This window comes from Zonotrichia albicollis, chromosome 31 (assembly GCF_047830755.1).
Source record: "Zonotrichia albicollis isolate bZonAlb1 chromosome 31, bZonAlb1.hap1, whole genome shotgun sequence".
In the NCBI taxonomy this organism is placed as follows: Eukaryota; Metazoa; Chordata; class Aves; order Passeriformes; family Passerellidae; genus Zonotrichia; species Zonotrichia albicollis.
Genome location: NC_133849.1, coordinates 3,138,089 through 3,156,983, shown reverse-complemented (window position 1 = coordinate 3,156,983; position 18,895 = coordinate 3,138,089). Strand labels below are relative to the sequence as shown.

The 18,895-nt window shown below is 54.8% G+C and overlaps 2 protein-coding genes across 2 annotated transcripts in view; one reads left to right on the top strand and one right to left on the bottom strand.

The window, feature by feature from the left end:
• LOC141725892 (uncharacterized) overlaps positions 1–18,895 on the top strand; it is a 95,958-nt gene that overhangs the window by 55,548 nt on the left and 21,515 nt on the right. The gene's annotated exons all lie outside the window — the stretch shown is intronic.
• Positions 595–9,378, bottom strand: LOC141725742 (class II histocompatibility antigen, B-L beta chain-like). The gene is made up of 6 exons (XM_074529776.1): positions 9,230–9,378; positions 8,494–8,763; positions 7,529–7,813; positions 7,135–7,210; positions 1,988–2,016; positions 595–650 (listed from the first exon to the last, which is right to left on the bottom strand). Exons 1-6 carry the CDS (start codon positions 9,312–9,314, stop codon positions 595–597), a joined length of 801 nt encoding a protein of 266 aa, XP_074385877.1. The 5' UTR covers positions 9,315–9,378.

The following is an 18,895-nucleotide window of genomic DNA, read 5'->3' as shown; positions in this document are numbered from 1 at the left end:
TTTAGATTTCTTAGGCTGTGGATTTATTTGTAAAGTAATCCCGTTCAATCGTGTAGAACAGAGAATATGCCATATGTTAGACAGAGGATTTTAGGAGAATAAAAGTCTTAAAAGTATCAGAAACAACCGAGACAAAACAAGAAAAGAAAAAGGGGAAATAAAATGAAGGGGAAGAAGAGGAAAAATAAGAAAAAGAGTGGGATCCTCTGCAGCTCTTGCCCCCTCCGTTCGCGGCCCAGGCGCCTGTCCCGGGTCCCGGCTCGCTGCCCGCCTCAGCTCCGCCTGCCCCGCTTTCCATCCCAGCTGCGGCCTCACTGCCCAGGGCAGCTCCACCTGCCCCGGCGCTGTCGCTCAATTTGTGTGCCCTGCTCCCACTGCCTGGCCCGCGGCCGCTCTGCCGCCCATGCTGGGCAAGATGGGGGTTGCTCTGTCCTGCCGCCTGCTCCGAGCTCACCGCGCCCACCGCACCCAGGGGGGGTCCCAGCCATCCCATCCCCGCCTGCCCTGCCCGTGCCACCTGCGCTGGGCACCGCCGCTGCTGCCGGGCTCTCCCACCTGCCTTTGCTCTGCTGGGAGCTGCCGGATCAGCCGCCATCAGCCATCTGGGGGCTGCCCACGCTCCACCTCGGGCTCCACGGGAAGATCCCCCTCTGCCGATTCCGGCAGCAGACCCTGCCCACACTCCCACCGAGCCTCGGCGGGATATCCTCCCCTGACCCCGTCCTGCTCTGAGTTACGTCCCCTTGGTAACCACAGCTGCGGCTGCTCAGGGAAACTCTCTCTCTCTAGAGGAATCACCTTATCGAAACACTAGGAGCTCAGTTAAAAGGCAGCCCTCTCCAAATTCTTTCCCAAAACACAGGAGAAAGGCCATAGAAGGTAAAAAAGTGAAAGAGTTAGATGAAGGGATTGCTCTATTTCCGTTCAGAGAGGTTCCCACGGGATGGATGCGCTGCCCCGCCCCGCGGGAGCCACCAGCGCCCCTGCCGGCCGTGCCCGGAACTGCACCCAAGGGGAAAGCGCCGCAGCCCAAAGGCCGGGACTGGCTCCGGGCTCTGTTTGCTGTCAGTGCCGCAGCTGTTGCTGTTTGTTTGCTTTATTATACACACTAGTAAAGAACTGGTATTCCTACTCCCATATCTTTGCCTGACAGCCCCTTCATTTCACTAGTCTAAAAATTAAGAGGGAGGGGGTTTGCATTCTCCATTCCAAGAGAGGCTTTTTCTGCCTTCCCGAGCAGACACCTCTCTTGTAAAGCAAGACAAGCACCCACAGGCACTGAGGGGGCTGCAGGAGGGGCACAAGAAGGCCCTGCAGCACTTGGGCACAAAGGCACAGCAGGCGAGTGTAAGAAGGGAGCAGCAAAAGGCCAAGCTGAAGGCAAAGGCCAGGGCACAGTTCCTACAGCCCCTGAGGGATCAACCCCAGGGCCCAAGGGGGCCCCAGCACCCAGGGCACGGCTCAGCCACAAGCACCTGGCAGAGGCATTGCCCTCCTCGGCAGGGGAGAGCCCACCCAAACAGCCCCTGGCAAGGAACCAGGGCTCCAGCTGCAGGGCACAAGGACACTGCAAGCACAGACAGCAGCACCCTCAGCACCAGCAAGTCCACCCCTTGATGGACATGGATTGGCAGGACTGTCAGAGCTCCCATCACACCAGGGACCCTCCACACTGCAGCCCTTGAGAACATTCAGGGTGGGTCTGCATTGAGAGGAGGCATTTCCTGATGGACACAGGGGCCTCTCAATCCACTCTGAATCTTAGACCTAAAGGGGAAAATAGTAAAAGAATATTTAAATTTTTAAGGGAATGAATGGGAAAGATGAGCAGATATGATTTGTTCAACCATTATTAGAAGCTGTGGGGGATAGGTTTGAATAACATTAATTTCTTTTTCTTCCTCCTGTGATTTTAATTAACTAGGAAGGCCTTTGAGAGCTGGATTTTAATACTGTAAAAGGGAAACAGAGGCTAGTTCTGCTCTACCTGTGTGTGAAAAGATGACAAGGCCGATGCTGAATGAACCCAGAAGTGTGGGCAGTCCCAGGGATATAGGGAAAATTAGATTTGGAGCCTCTACAAATTCCTTTAGAGCAACCAGGACAAGTGGTTTCTAAAACCAATACCCTGTTCCAAGAGAGGGAAGGAAGGGCTCACAGCCTAGTACTGAGTCCCTGTTTAAGGCAGGGCTTCTGGAGCAAAGGATGTCTCCCTACAACACTCCTATCCTACCAGTCAACAAACTGGATGGATGGACAGAAGGAAGAAACACAGAATTTTTCAGTATTAAAATGAAGGTTACCTGAGGTGGCTGGCCTGGGCCTTCCAGACAGGGAAAAAGACTTTGAATTACAGGTGGATGTTAAACAGGGTCTTGCCAAAGGAATTCTTGTGCTAAAATGTCTAACCCTACATAGGATATCCTACAGTTCAATTTTGGCATCAAGTTAAAGCTCTGACAACAAAAGAGCCTCTAAATGGATGAGCAGGGCTCAGTTATTACAGCATGAATCTTGTTCAATGGCACAGGAGGATTCAGAATTGAGGACAGGGCAAGGGTTTAACCCAGCCTCCTGTTTGAACAGCCTGGAGAGGGGCTGGCAAGGAACCCAGGACTGCACTCAAGGGACACAGCTCCAGACCCAGGCTGGGACAGATTGATTATGGGACATTCCCTGGCCTGAGGGAGAAAATGTGTTTGTGCATGGCTCTGCAAGGGCAGCAGAAGGGAAAAGAGCTACAAGACAGGCTGTTATTAAGGAAGGGGAATCAGACACAGCGCAGGTCACCGCCCCATGCTCAGCTCAACCCGTGCAGCTGTGGGTTCCTGTGAGAGCCTGGCACTGAAATGCCCTGAGCAGGAAGGCTTCAATATCTTCTGCTGACACCATGGCACCTAACAGGGGGGCAAAAGCAATTCTCACTGCTTCAGCAACCACTGGGGCAGATATCAAGGCATATTCTCCCACAGCAAGCTGGGCTGGCACACAGCCTGCCCTGGCACTTTGCTGCTGCCAACACCCAGCCAGGACATCGGCTCCTGCCCAAGGAGTGCAAAGCAGCACCACTGGTGGCCAAGGGGCCCATGCCAAGTGTCCCTGAGGCCAGAAACAGCCGCCAGCACAGCTCAACACGGGGGGACCCCTCAGCCTGGCCTCAAGGGCTCTGAAGCCCCGGAGATTTGCACTTCCCGCCTGCAGCAGGAGGATGGGAGGCCGCCCCTGAGCCTGCCCTGAAGGCAACACAGCAGCAGCCAGGGCTCCACAGCGGGCCAAGCCCCTGCGCCTGCCCACAGATCCTCGCCTGGAATCCTCTGCAATCCTGGCCACCCTCCTCTGCCATCTCCAGCCACTGGGGCCAAGCCTTGCTGCCACTGCTGCAGCTTCAGCGCTGCCTGGGCCTGCACTGCCACAGCTGCTGGGGAACACCAGGGCACAATTCCACTCTGGGGCTCACTCACACCCACACTCTGGGCTGCCTGCCATTGCACTGCTGCAAAATGTACCGATTTTGGTTCTTTTAAACCCTATTTCTCTGCTCAGGCTTGGTTTTCTCTGCCTTGGGGAAAGGAATTTTAAAGGTTTTATTTAAGGGGTGTTACACCACTCAATGGAGATGAGTTTAACATCCCAACAGACTGGGAACAGCACAAAAGACACCCACAGAGATAACGACCAGCAACAAAACATCAACATTGCCCAGCAGCAAACAGCAACCAACAGCTACCCCAGACACTGCCTGGGCACAGCTGGAGACACCTGGGCTGGAAAAGGCTGAGAAGGAAATCCAGGAGTGAGGAGACCGAATTCACATCAGAGGGGAAGGAATCCGGGTCCAACAAGAAACCAAATACTAAAAACTCACACAACTTGGAAGCAATGAACATTAAAGCAATGGATTTAGATTGGTTCAGACTACATAAAGTTTAAGAAAAATCGAGTAAAACTCACATGGCATGGAATGATTTTCTCTGCACAGTCGGGCTAGTTGTGAAAGAAATTATTTCTGTTGCACATCCTGGCCAGAACCAAGGAATGCCTTGACGCTCTAACACTATAGAGATTCTTGGAGAGTTTTTGTTTTTCCTGCAGTTTTGGTGAAAAAATTACAACATGAGAAAAATTTTTCATAATATTCCCACTTTATATTGTCAGGTAGGTTTGGGACAGAAGTGTAAGAATCAACTTTTGGTCTGGGTTTTTCCACGTTCTCCTTTATGTTGCATTTTGCAAAATCGAAGAGATTTAACTGTAATACTTTGAACATAAATAGTTAATACTTTTTTTTAAAAAAGCAGATTCTGGGGGGCCACATGTGACTCACGAGATGGCTGCCCTGGAAGAGAAGCTCCATTCCAGGCAGCCTGCAGAGAAGCTTTAGAAATGCAAATGAACACTGCTGGGCAAAGTGTGGACAATGCACCTGGGTCTCTTGCCTGGGGCAGGAATTGGGCTGATTCCCTCTGCCCCTCACCCCAAGCTCTGCCTGCTGGCACTGATGGAATTTGCACAGCTCAAGGCAGAGCCCAGGGGGAGGATATCTGACCCTGCAACACAAACGGGTGAAGCTGCAAAGGGAAACAGCACATGGAGAATGTTGGGAAAACTTCACTATAAATAAATGGAGGGGAATCATCCCTCTGCCCACTCCAACATGTGCTGTCACTGTCTATGTTATATAGGGTATAAAAGAGCAGTGCGGGTTTTTTGCTACCAAAAATTCAGGGAAATCAGTTGGGAATCCAAGGATTTGATGATTTAGTTAGACAAAAGCAGTCAACTGATGCAGCCCTGGCTGGAGAGAGTGGCCAAAATCGGGGAAAAGATGAACGGCCAGCAGAACAAATCCTACAACACCATGGACCAGGCCCTGGGAACCCGAACCAATTCATATCAGGAGCCACAGAACCCATTTCTCATTTCAATGGCATCATTAGATTACAAGCTGCCCTCGCAATAATAACCAACCAGACAGCTCCAGCTCCTGACCTTCCTGCTGACCAATCCACTGAAATGAGGAACACAACAGTTCACCATGGGATGGGATCAGATCATCTGTTAGCAGAAAAAGGAGGAGTTTGTGGAAAATTAAATGATTCAAAGTGCTGTTGGCAAATAGACGACAAAGGAAAAGTGGTGAAAAAAAAAACCCAATCCAAAAACAACGGAAAAATTAAGCAGCTCATGTATTGGTCCAAACGTGGAAAGGATGGGAAGGGGACACGGATTTGTAGCTTCCTGGCAGACCATGGGTTAAACGAATGCTGTTTCTCTTCTGATGTGCTACAGCAACTCTCAGCTTTTTACCATGCTCCACACCTTGAGAGTGCAGCTCATTCAGCAGGGGAGCAAGGCACCAGGGATTTGTAGATAAGGAAGTAACTGGGCGAAACCACCAGCTGCAAAAAATGTTACTAATTAAAATGGACTGCTGCTCACAGAAAGTCCCGCTGAATTCCTGAAATTCCAGAAGAACAAGGACTTAACAGAGCTGTGAATACCGGCTGTTATACAAAAGTGGGGGTGCACATTAACGAGGACATGCAGTTGGCGGATCGGGAGGTCTGAACCTTCCAAGCACCTCAGCCAGTGGGCAAAGGGAGAGGGAGATGAGGCCGGGAAAATGAGAATAAAAAGGAGGCTGCGAACTACAACAATGGCAGAGAGCACACGGCAAATGCCCCACGGCCTCTCTCTCTGCCCAGCAATAAAGTCACTTTTACAGGACTCCTCTGTCTCCTCTGCGCACAGACATCTCCGGCCACGGCAATTTCCCCGCACAGCCCCGGGCACAGGGCAGCCCCCTCTGTCCCAGCCACAGCAACCGGGCCGAGCCAGCGCTGCTCCGGCAGCGGCTCCTGCCGAGGCAGCGGCCGCAAGGAGACCGCGGGCAGCCGCTCCCGCAGCGCCCTCACGCCAGCGGCAACACGGGCCGGACACGGCACAACGAACGCGCCCGAGCCCCCTGCCGCCCCCGAGGCCCGCAGCCAGCCCCGAGCCCCCGCACAACCCAGCGCGGCTCCCACCTGCGCTGCGGCCGCCTCCGAGCTCCGCCGCCGCCTCACCGCGCTCCGGCCGCTGCCGCCGCTCCCGGGCCCCGCAAACACGACAATGGCGCCGCTGCCGAGCCACGGCCGCCCTCAGCCCGCCACCGGGACCCTGCCCGCCCCCCCCCGCTCCCACTAATCAGCACACCACAACCACGACTGACGGCACCATCACCCAATCCCAGCCAGGGGCGTGCTCTGCACACGGCACAGCCCCGCCCCGCGCTCTCAGGGCCTCCCGGGCTGCGTGAGGGCACAGCCGGATAGCAGGAGGAGGGATGGAGCAGGAGGAGCATGTGTTGCTGCCCGGGGATACCGCAGTGCCCCTGGTCGGGACGAGCTCCGTGCCCCGCTCCAGCTCCACGTCCCGTTGGAGGATCCGCGGTCGATAATCCCGGGTGACCCTCAGGGTCAGAGCCCCCCGTGTTGGGAACACTCCTGGCTGGGGGTTCCACATGTTCCTGGCCCCCCCGTGGACACCTCGATGAAGGCCGGGGGTTCCCCGCTCCTTTTCTTGTTTCTGCTCCTCTCATCATCTCCCCCTCCTCTTCCTCCCCCTTATCCTCTCCCGGTTTAATGGCTCCTCCCGGTCCTCCTCCCGCCTCCTTCCCCTCATTTCTCTCTCACGTACCCCCTCCTTCCTCCTTCTCCTTCGTCCTCTTCCTCCTCTCGCTCCCCCCGGCCCCAGCCCCCACCCTTTGTCCCCCTCCCTTTGCCCAAATCCGTCCCATCGCCCCCCCTAAACCCCTCCCCATCGCCCCCAATAAACGGCCCCGGGCCCAACTGGGAAGCTTTACTGGGAGCACTGGGAGCAGGCACTGGGCGGGGGCAGAGCGCCAGCGGGGCTGGGGGGACACGGGACTCCCCCAAACACAGCGGAGCGGGGACGGAGCGGGGGATCCCGGCCGGGCCTGAGCCCACGGGGAGGGGCTGCGGCCGCCGCCGGCTCAGGAGCTCTGTGGGCACAGAAAAGGGGGTGACACCGGGCTGGGGGCCCCGGCGGGAGTGCACACGCTCCGTCACGGGGGGGACGCCACCCCCGGCACCCGCCGTGACCTTCTTGCGCAGGGAGAAGCCGAGCCCCAACGCCAGGAAGACGAAGCCCAAGACGAAGCCCCCGATGCCCGTCAGCATCTTGCTGCGGGCGACGTCCGGCGGTATCTCTGGGGGCTCCGCAGGGCTCAGCACCCCCAAAACCTCTCACCGACACCGCGAGCCTCTCCCAGTGTCCCCTCCAGGCTCATTCCAGTCCCTCCCAGTGGCATCCACCATCCTCCAAACCCCCTGCCCTTTGCACCCAGCGCCCCCAAACTCCCTCACAGTGCCCACTAGCACTCCCCCAACCCCATCCCACCCTCCCCAGCATCCCCCAAACCCCTGCCTAGCCCTTGTCCAGCCCCCAGCCCTCTCCCACTTCCAGCCCGGCTCTCTCCAGCTCCCTCCCAGTGGCTCTGCCAGCGCCCCCAGGGGCTCCCCCGTACCCCAGTGCCGCCTCAGGGGCTGCTCCAGGCTGACGTGCTCCACCTGGCAGCTGTAGCTGAGCCCGCACCGGGGGGGAGTTTCCAGCAGCACCAGCAGCTGGTAGGTCCAGTCCCCGTTGGGGACCACGTCGGTGGCCACCACGTGCTCCGAGAGCTCCTGCTGGCCCTGGAACCACCTCACCTGGATGGCAGCAGGGTAGAAATCCATCACGGAGCAGAGCAGGCGGCCGGGGCCGGGCTGGGAGCTCGAGGGGGGCACCAGCGAGATGGACACGCTGGGGGACACTGGGAGAGACAGAGAAAGAGAGAGCGGGGACACACTGGGATCAGCTGGGGGACACTGGGAGAGAGAGGGGAGGGCTGGGAATGGACTGAAATGGACTCGGAGTGACACTCGGATGTGGTGGGAGGGACTGGGGATGGGCTCGGATGGATTGGGAATGTGCTCGGAGTGAGTGGGAGAGACTGGGAGGGAGTTGGGTGACACAGAGAGGTGGGAAGGAATGGGGGAACTGGAAGAGAGGGTGGAGGTCTAAGAGTGAACTGTGAATGAACTGGGAAGAGACTGGGAATGGACTGGGAGAGACTGGGGAGGAACTGGGCATGGTCTTGGAGGGACTGGAATGGCACTGGGAGGGATCTTGGTGGCACTGGGAGGAACTGGGAATGAAGTGCGCGGCAGTGGGAGGGAGAGTCCGGCGCGAGGCACTCCGCGCTGCGGGTCTGCCTGGCAACAGATGAGTCATGAACACGATGCGATCCTATTGGTTGCCAAGCGTCAACTTTCCGGGTCGCTGAAATGGACGCGCGGGGGGGCACCGGCAGGGACTGGGAGGATCTGGAGACCCCGGGGGTCGGCACAAGGAGGGCTGAGGGCTCTGGGCCGATGCCCAGGGAGATTTTGAGGGGCTCCAGGGTCACTGGCAGGGCAGGCCCCGAGGGGACGCGCTCTCCCTCGTGCTCACCTCGGCGCTCCGTGATGAACCGGGTAAAGTTCTTGTACCAGCACCGGCAGAACCAGTCAACCGCAGTCCGTCTGTCCTCCATGAATACCGCGTTGCTGTTCCAGCGCTTGGCCAACTTCTCCCCATAGCGGGTGAACCCCACAAAGTGCCCCACGTCGCTGTCGAACATTATGAACTGATCCCGGTTGTCGATGGATCTCTGGACGTACTTCACCTTCTCTGTGCCGTTAATGAAGTAACACTCGGACTTTGTCATCCTCTGGAACACCCCTGAGTGTGCAGGACACAGGTCAGGGGGTGCCAACCCACCACCCTCTCCCAGCATCCCCAGAGCACCGGTGCCACTCCGGATGCCACTCCGCACTCCCTGTGTCCCTCGGCCGCCATGGGACCCTCCTGCCCGCGCTGCCGCTTCCTCTTTGCCGCCCTTCCCCCATTTCCCCTTCCACATCGTCTCCCCTCCCACCTCCGGCCGCTCCCCAAATCACTTCTGGGGTCCCATTTCCCCATTTTCCCACAAATTTCCCAATCCCCAGCCTCCTCCCGCTCAGATATGGTGTTCCACCTCCGCTTTGCCCCTTCGCCACCCTCTCCCACCGCTCCCTCTCCTCCCACCACCCCTGAGTCCCTCCCGCTCTCCCTTTGGGGGGTCCCCTCCTTCTCCCCCTCCATTCCGAGCTCCCCCCTTCGCCCCCCTCTCCCCCCCTGTCCCAGCGCCTCCCGCCCCCCCGCTCACCCGAGAGCTCCGCGCCCGCAGCCGGGGGGGCTCCCAGCACCACCAGTGCCGCCAGCAGGGCCCCAGCTGCCGCCCCTCGCCCCATGGCCGGGGCCGGGCAGGGAGCAGCAGCCCCAAAGCAGCCGCGCTGCGCTGGGAGCGCCAGTCCGGAGCAGGGCGGGCTCGGCAGCGCCGCGCGCTCTCATTGGCTGCCGCCGCTTCCGGGCAGCGACCGGCCACGGGCTCTGCCCGGCAACCGATGAGGCAATCCAACGCTCCGAGATCTCATTGGCTAAGACGCCGCCTGCCTGCGCTCCCATTGGCTGAGGCCTTTCTGGACGCCTCAGCCCCGGGTTGGGGGTTTTTGGGCAGGGGGAACCTTGGGGCGCTGGGCAGGTGGGAGCTCAGGTGAGCCCAGCAATGCGTGCCCAGGTGCGCGGCATCTCAGGGCTGCCCGTGGCGAGCGGTGACGCTGGCCCGATGACAGGCACCCCCAGAGCCGCTCGTTCCCTGCTCCCGCAGCCGCACAGGGACAGAAAATGGAACTGAGGGTTCCTGCGTGGGCACAAGGACCGGGAGAGATCCCGCAGCAAATTCCACACGGGCACAACAGACCCGGCCTGGACACACGGAGGGAATTTATTACCAACCAAATCACAGCAGCACAAGGAGAAGGGAAAGAAATCTCTCCAACATCTTCCCCCTGCCCAACACGGATCACCCAGAACAGGGGTCACCAGGGCTCTTCCCAACGGGGGTCACCGGAGATCATCCAGTGCAGATCCTCCCTTGGGGGATGGAGCTGGAGCAGCGCATGAAGCTCTTCCCACACTCAGGACACTCGCAGGGCCTCTCCCTGGTGTGGAAGTGCTGGTGAGTGACAATCTCTCAATCCCACCTGAAGCTCTTCTGACATTCCAAACACTCCTAGGGCCCGTCCCCAGTGTGGATCTTGTGGTGCTTGCTGAGGTCGGATGTCCCACTGAAGCCCTTCCCACGTTCCCCACACTCCCAGGGCCTCTCCCCAGTGTGGATGTTCAGGTGTTCCATCAGGCTGGAGCTGGAGCTGAAACCCTTCCCACATTCCAAGCACTTGTCGGGCTTCTCCCTGCCATGAGGCTTCTCCACCAGCTCTGAGCTCTGGCTGCATCTCCGGCCGCCTTCCTGGCTCAGGGGGGCTCTTTCCTCCTCACCCCTCCCTGGGCTGGGTTTGCAGCCCCTCCTCTGAGGGATCTCTGGGACTTTTCCTCCTCCTCCATCTGGCCACAGCTTGGGAATGACAAACTCTGGTTTGGGGGAAACCAAGGTGGGAGCGCCTTGGAGTAGAGGCTCCTCCTGGCCTGGTCCATCTTTGGAACTCAGCAGGAGTCTTGTGTCCATGAAAAGCTCCACATATCAAGATTCAGCCCAAAACATCTTTCCCAGGAGTTCCCTATTGCTGATCTCTCCACTTTTGGGGTTCCAGAGGTTTCCTTTCCTTCGGATCATAGGGGTCCAGTGGTTCCAGGGTTTCTTCATTCTCTGGCGTCCTGCTTAGGGATGATCCAGGGGCTTTTGGGGGTCCATGGGGTCCATTCTACCCTGATGCTCTGTTTTGAGGTCCCAGGGATCCCAGGGGTCCCTCCTCTCCAGGCTCCCCCCCTTTCCAGTCTGCCGGGGTCCCCCCGCTCTGGGATCGCCCCTCTCTGCTCTCCCCACTCTGGGGCTCCCAGGGGTTCCCCTCCTCTGCTCTCCCGGGGGTCCCCAGGACCAATGTCCTCCCCTGCCCATACTGGGCAGTGGCCACGTGGGCCCCCAAATATCCCCCAAGGGGCTCAGCTTTGGGCTCCTGCAAGATCCAAACCTACACACACAGAGGAAAAAAACCTCCCAGGGACACCACATGATATTTGGGGCTCAAATCCACAACCTGTGAGCTCCAAACACACCCCAATAAAAAACCCTCACAGGGACACCCCGATGGATTTGGGACAGGATCCCCATCCTCGCTCACCTGCAGGACGAGCTGGGGGCGATGGTCCCGCGGCTGCAGCCACAGGGGACACTGGAACCTCCTGTTCCTCCTGTTCCTGCTCGTCCTCTTCGTCTTCCTGCTCCTCCTTTTCCTCTCCCCCTCCTCCTCCTCCTCATTCCTAATCCAGCCTCCTCCCTAGTTCCTGCCTTCTGTGTATTTAGACTGGAAAGCCTCGTTTGTTTTTAGAACTAGAACAAAGATCCCAGATGGAACATGGCTTGCTGCTTTTAGTCAGAAGCATCAATGACTAAAGGTCACGTTTCCTTTGGTTCGGTGCCGTCCTTGTTCCTCCTCAGTGCTCAGGCTGGGCTGTAGGGTGTCCTTGTTTACTGCATTTTCCCAGTTCCTCTTGCACCCTTTGGGCCATACGCTGTGCCCTGGGAGGGTTCTTTGTGCTCCTTTGTGACACAGGAGAACCTTCCAGGCGGTTTCTGCGTGAGCTGCTGCTGGGATGTCACAGGAACAGCGCCACGTCCCCGTGGTGTTCCCGTTGCTGTGGGACACGGAGGCCTCAGTGCCCAGAGTGGCTCTGGGCTCGCTGCCGGAGGATCCTCCTGCCCGAGGCATTCTCAGCAGCCAGCCCAGCCCTGACGGGTGTCCGTCTGTGCTTGCAGGGCTACAGGCTGCAGACGTGTGCAGTGCAGCCAAAATGATGCAGCACGTGGCTGCTGCAGTTTGCACTCTGTACTCTGTGGCTTATTCGGGGTATTTTTTAACCCACTTGGCACGTAAGTCAAGGTTTTCCCTCGGTGCAGCATCTGTGGCTTTGGGCTTGCTGTGTGCTTTCTGTTCTTCCTCTGCAGCTGAGCTGACTTTGGAACCAAATTGCCATGAAGACACCATTGCTTTGGGAGAGCTCCTGCCAGCAGCTGCAGCTGAAAAAGGGGGTGTCTGCAGCCAGCGGGGCGTGCACAGCATCTGCAATGAGCCCTGGGGGGTTCTGTTCCCTCAAGCAGGGAGTCTGTGCCAGCAGAGCCTGGAACTCCCTCCCTTTGCTGCTCCAGCCAAGAACTGACCCAGCCCAGTATTTTGTGCTGTTCTCTTGCTTGCTGTGGGAAGGGACTGTGGCTCCTGGAGGGATGCTGTGAAAGCAAAATGCTCTCTCGGGGTTGCCTTGCTCCGTGGCATTTCCCACCTCTGGCAGTTTTTCTCCTAACAGCATCTGGTTCATGTTCCCTCTCCCATTGCAGGGCACCTCATGTCTGGATTCCGAGCAGCTTCTCCTTCGGTGAGTGGGAAAGGAACCTTTGATATTTGGAATTGTGCAGCAAGGTGTGAGTTCGGCATGTGGCAGCCCAGTGCCAGCCTGGGAGGCTGAAAGAAAGTTCCTGTCAGTGCCTGCAGCAGCAGCAGCAGTAAAGGGATCCCCGGCAGTTTTCTCCTTTTCTGCTGAAGAGCTTTTGAAGAGCTGCAGGTCTGGTTTTGCAGGCAGAGGATTTCTTGCTGGCTTTAGCCATGGTGGAATATCAAATTCCCAACAATAAGTGGCAATGTTGACTTTAGCCCATTGTTAGTTGGAACAGCTCTGAACCCAATTTCTGCTTAGTGCAGCTGGATGTGCAGCTCAGGATAAATAAGGCGATAACTGAGATAGAACTTCCCGTCCCTCCCGCTGCCGTCTGTCCTCAGGGCACAAAAGCAGCACCAGCACCTCCTGGGGCTCCCTCTGCTTCCAAAGAGGAAGCCAAAGAGGAGGAAGACAGCAGTGAGCTTCCCGCTGCTCTGGGGGCCGATGGTGAACTTCCCTCAGTGCCGGGAGATGACAGTGAACTTCCCGCTGCTCTGGGAGACGAGAGCGAACATCCCGCGGTGTGGGAATGCAACGGCGAGGCTCCCGCGGGGTGGGACAAGGACAGGGGACATCTCCCGGCGTGGGACGAGGATGGTGGATGTGCCCTGGTGTGGGACCAGAATGGCCAAGCTCCCATGGAGTGGGATGAGGATGGAGGACATCTCCCAGTGTGGGATGAGGATGGAGGACATCCTGTGTCTTGGGAAGAGGAGAGTGGGAAGTGGACAGTGAGCATCCCTGGGCTTGGAAAGATGATAGAGAAGCTGCAGCATTTTGGGAAGAGGATGGAGAAGCTGCAGCATTTTGGGAAGAGGGTGGAGAACCTCCCTCTGCTTGGGAAGAGGACAATGAAGCTCCCTCCGCTGTGGGATCCTGGGCTGAACATTGTGACAGCAGCACAGCCCTGCAGCCAGAGGGGAGAGGGGAGTGGTGCCTGATGCAGCTGAGTACGTCTGCTCTGTCCCTGGGTGCCCGAGCAGGTGCTGTGTGTGTGTCTGGGCATCGGCTGCACCCAGGGTTGCTCTGCAGCTGAATGTCACCGAGCCATTCATTGTCCTTCCCCAGCTGACACCAAGGGGCTCACGGCCCCAGGGAGCGGGGCTGGTTCTGGCTCTGCTGCAAGGCGGTCTCTCACTCTGGGAGGGAGCCTCTTCCACGTTTTTTCTTTCAGGGAACACCGTGAGCGAGGCGGAGCCTGCCCAGAAATACCTGGAAGTGGAGCAGATTGGCCAAGGGTAAGTGCACGGCAGCTGCTTCTGCACAAGCAGGGCTGGGGGTTGTGCTGGTGCAGGATCAAGTGAGGGGTCAGGAGAGCCCAAAGCACCTTCAGGCACTGGGCTACCATCCTGCTGTCTCTCGGTCCTGATCAGAATTGATAACTGTGGTCAGAAGGCACCGTCAAAGGTCCCTGAGGCTGGCAGTGTCCTGACTGCAGCAAGGAGCAGGACCTGGAAGATCTTCTGTCCCTGGAACTGGATTGCCTAAAAGAGCAACTCACCATCTGGTGACTGTCAGAAAACAGTTCTCAAGAAGATTTCTTTCAAATATTTTCCTTCAAAAAATATCCACTGGTCAGGATTACCAACCTAATGGTTTAGAAACAGAAACCACAGATGAACTAATAAGTGCTCTACTCTAGCACAGGTAGCAGACCCCATACATTCAGTAACAGACACAGAGTTGATGCACTCTGGGGGAAAATGCATCACCTGCCTGATGGCAGGGCCCTTGTGGAACCTGCAGGTCTTAGGCAGGAAATGGAAAAGGATGAAATGCATTCTTTTCCAGTTCTTTAGACACCTGTCCGGTTTTCGGCTGTTTGGATGGCCTGGAAAGGCCCAGGGTGGCCCTGGGGCAGCCCGCGCCTCAAAGGAACAGAAGAGGCTTCAGTTCCTCTCTCGGTCTCCGTGTTTACCAATTGTTTATCTAAAAGATTTTCCCTCGGCCCGACAGAGGTCCGCTCAGCAGCCAGCCATGAGCACACTCCCCTCCCCTCCGGGCGGTCACCTATCTTTATACCCAAAGTTGCGTATACAATATTTATCATTTTTCCCCAATACCTTTCACCCTTGTTGCCCAGTGCACTTTTAGTAACAACCAATCTCAAAGTGCCACCATCACCACAGAAGATGGAGGAGAAGAAGAAGAAGAAGAAGGACAGGACACGCCCCAATTCCTCCATCTTACTTCTCTAAACCCCCCTGTACAGAAATCCTAAACCCTGTGTTTCACTCTCTAACTAACTAATCCCTTCACCATTCACCCCGGTGAAACCCTCCTATCCTCATACAGGTGTCGTCTCCCGTGTAGGATCAAAGTCCAGCCACCAGACACTTCTGGCAACATTCCAGGACTCCCGAGCCCCCCAAGGGTGGTCTCGGTGACTCGGCACCTCAGTCCTGAGGTGCTGAGATCCCACATCTCCCCCTTCTGTTTGCACCAAGAAAACCTCTTTTATTACCCGATTCATGGCGCGTTTTAAACATACAAATATACATGGGACGACAAGTATGAGGACTAGGAGAACTATCAAAACATAGAACCCTACCCTTAAAACTTCTCTCCAAATGGGAGAGATGTCAAAGAAATCTACCAGCTGATCGATCCATGATCCTGTGATCTCGCCAAGCTTATTTATGCTGTCTTTTATATTTTTAATACTTTCATGAATTGACTTTGAATGATCTGAGAGATTCATGCAGCACATCCCTTCAAACTCTTCACACCCATGTCCATGAGCGAGCAATAGATAATCGATTGCCACTCTGTTTTGAAGAGTCGCCTGTCTTATACCACTAACGTCTTTTAACATGTCATCCAATGCGACAGACACAGATCGTGCATGTTTGCTCAACCAGCAACCCATGCGGTCGATCTGAGTCAAAGCCACCCCTGATGCTGTTTGAGGTGAGAAAATTGCTGTAGCAATACTTGCTTTCTTATCCCAAGAAAATACTTCGTCATTGCAATCTGCCGCATATTTTTCGATTGATCTTTTTCCTCTGTGCCTTTTCTCTCTTAGCATGTTCAAATCAGGCGACAGCATTGAAATTTCCCCAATGCTGCATGGACCTCCCGTGGCATTAGCAGGAATGCCGTGCCAAATTCTGTCCCCGCAAATTAAAAACAAACCCCGTGGCAATTGCACTGGGACTTGGATCGATCCTTCGGTAGTTTTCTCTGTATATTTACATCAAGCTGATGCATTCTTATAAAACTCATGAATGGGAGTCAAATCGATAGTTTTTGCCTTTGTGGCCTTCGGAGCTTCAAACTGCATGCAGAATTCCATTGTCATGGACCCAAAAATCTCCAATTCCTGAGGTTCTGTAGAAGCCACAGGAAGTAGATGTGTCCAAGCACACCACTCTTTCACAGGATCTTTAATGACCTGTGAAATGTTAACTGCGGAATGCCCTGGAACTGGCCATTCGTCCACTGGCAATCCAACCATGCATGCAGAAAATGGTTTTCCTGGCCTCGAATGTGTCAGGCAAATACTATCTAGATTCACTGCTTGAGCTAAAGTCTCCCATACATTTTGCCTTGGCTGATTAACAGGTAAATCTTCTCCATTGCTTACTGCAATGAACGAAAGGATGATGCACATAAGCATCATGAAACTCATTATTTTGCTCTTATACAAAAATCCCCAAAGTCCTTAGTTTCTTTTTATTTCTCTTCGGAATCGTTCTTTCCGGTCTGAGTCTCGACTTCTGTCTGAGTACTCGTCTCTTTGTTTCTTGGATCAGCGTTCTCGCGTTCTCGCTTTCGGAATGGCTTCACGTGCCGCGCCGACACCCACTTTAGACCTCGATCTGTGGAGATACAAGCGAAACCCTTGCCCCAAGTGATTAGTTTGAAAGGGCCCTCTATTTGTCCTGTCTCTGGGTTTCTGATCAAAACTAAAGGGTTTTCCCTTAGCTTTGCCTGTGTGCTGTTTAGAAAATGTCTCACGATTGGTGGATTAGGTTCCGAGGATGAGCTATTTAGGAAATTCAACACATACAGTGCCTTGTTTAATTTCATGTGAGGTGTTGCCTCTGGTTCACCCCTTCTCTGTCTGTCCAGAAGGGATTTCAGGGTGTGATGTGTTCTTTCAATGATCGCTTGACCTGTGGGTGAATGTGGAATACCAAACGTGTGTCTGACACCCCATCTTGGGTGATACGTTGGACCATTATCTGTTTTTATCTCCTGAGGCACACCTAATGCTGCAAATGCTTGCAGAAAATGTCGGCAAGCATGGTCTGCTGTTTCCCCTGCATGTGCTGAAGCAAAGACTGCACCTGAGAATGTATCCACAGAAACATGAACATTTTTGAGCCTCCCAAAAGATGGATATTTTGTGACATCAGCTTGCCACAACTGAAGACTTTGCAGCCCCCGCGGATTGATGGCTCTGGTGGAAGAAGGTGGCTGCACAAACTGACAGTCTGGACAAGCACTAATGATCTCCCTCGCCTGACTCTTTGTGAGACGAAAGGACTCCATCAGCGCTTGTGCATTCTGATGAAAGAACGCATGACTTAACCTTGCCTGCTCAAAAATGTCCGGCAGTGTTTGCGAAATGGGCATTGTCAACCTGTCTGCTCGAGCATTTCCCTCTGCTAAAAATCCCGGAAGTGTCGTGTGTGCTCTAATGTGTGTGATAAAATACTCTCTTTCCCTGCTCTCTAGCAGTGTTTTCAAGCTCGTCAGATAGGAGTATAAAACCCCATTACTGACTTCTTTCAAGAGCGAACCTTCCAATCTCTTGACCACACCCGCAACATATGCGGAATCTGTCACCAGATTGAGAGGTTGTTTGAACAACTGAAATGCTCGGACAACAGCTGCCAACTCCACAATTTGTGGAGAGCCCTGAACCATCCTCACGTCAGATTCCCAATCCCCTGTCGTTGAGTCTCTCCACGTGATCACTGACTTGTGTGTCTTCCCTGAGCCATCCGTGAACACTGTGATCCCGTCCAAAGGTTCTTCACTTATTCTTGGTTTTGTTTTATAGCATATTTGCGATTGCAGTATGCTATGTTGTGGAAAGTGGATTGTGCAAGTTCCTGGGAACGCTAACAATGCGATTAACAGGTCTTTCGATTGTTGCATTGCCCAATCGAAATAGTCTTGTTTCAAGGGTAACCTGATGATTGAGAATTCTCTTCCTGCCATTGTCAGCAACCTTGTTCTCGCCTTTATGATGATCTGTGCTGCCATCTCCAAATCTGTAAGAATTGTTTTTGCGGGCCTGTGTGGTAGGAAAATCCACTCTATGATTATCAAAGAGTCCTTTTGCGACTTGTCCCATTGGAAGATCAAACCATGGAACTGTGTTTTCTTTCCCAGCACTGCCAACTGAAAAGGCAACGTTGGAACAAATCGATGTGCCTGCCTTTTCTGTATTGCGTCTGCAACTTTCTCCAATTCCTTCTTCGCTTCTTGCGTGAGCGTCCTGGGAGACTGAATGTCTGTGTCTCCTCTCAAAAGATCGAGCAACGCTGGGATGTCGCTGTTTGTGATTCCCAAAACTGGCCTCATCCAGTTGATTTCTCCCAGAAGCTGTTGCAAATCGTGCAAATTGCTGATCTTGGTGCTGATCTCCATTTTTTGAGGTTTTATTGTTCTCTCTGAAATTTTCCACCCTAGATATTTCCAAGGTGCAACCTCTTGAATCTTCGAAATGCTGATTTCCAGACCTGCCTTTTGCACCTCTGCGATCACACAGTCACGAGCTTCTTGCAGCTCCCGTTGTGTTGATGCTGCAATGAGTAAATCATCCATGTAATGAATGATCTTTACCTTTGGAAATTTCTTCTGCGCTGGTGCCAAAGCTCGTGCCACGTACCATTGACAGATCGTCGGAGAGTTTTTTAGACCCTGTGGAAGAATGACCCAATGGTACCGCTGCAGAGGTGTTTCCTTGTTGATACTCGGAACTGAAAAGGCGAATCTCGGAGCGTCATCCGGATGGAGTGGAATACTGAAAAAACAATCTTTGAGGTCAATGACCACAAGCTGCCAATCTCTGGGAATCATTGAGACAGATGGAAGTCCCAATTGAAGCGGTCCCATGTCTTCTATGACATCGTTGATCTTCCTGAGATCGTGTAACAATCTCCATTTGCCCGATAGTTTTTTCTTGATGACAAACACTGGAGAATTCCAAGGGCTGTCTGTTGGCTTGATGTGTCCCACCTGCAATTGTTCTTGGACCAGGTTTCTCAAAGCACTCAACTTTTTCCGCTCAAGGGGCCACTGATCCACCCAAACTGGATCATCGGTTTTCCATGTCAGCTTCAAGGTGGCGAGTGCTGCAGTGACCCCTACTAAAAATCCACTTTGATCTTCGCACCCCATTGTGCCAAAAGGTCCTGACCCCAGACTG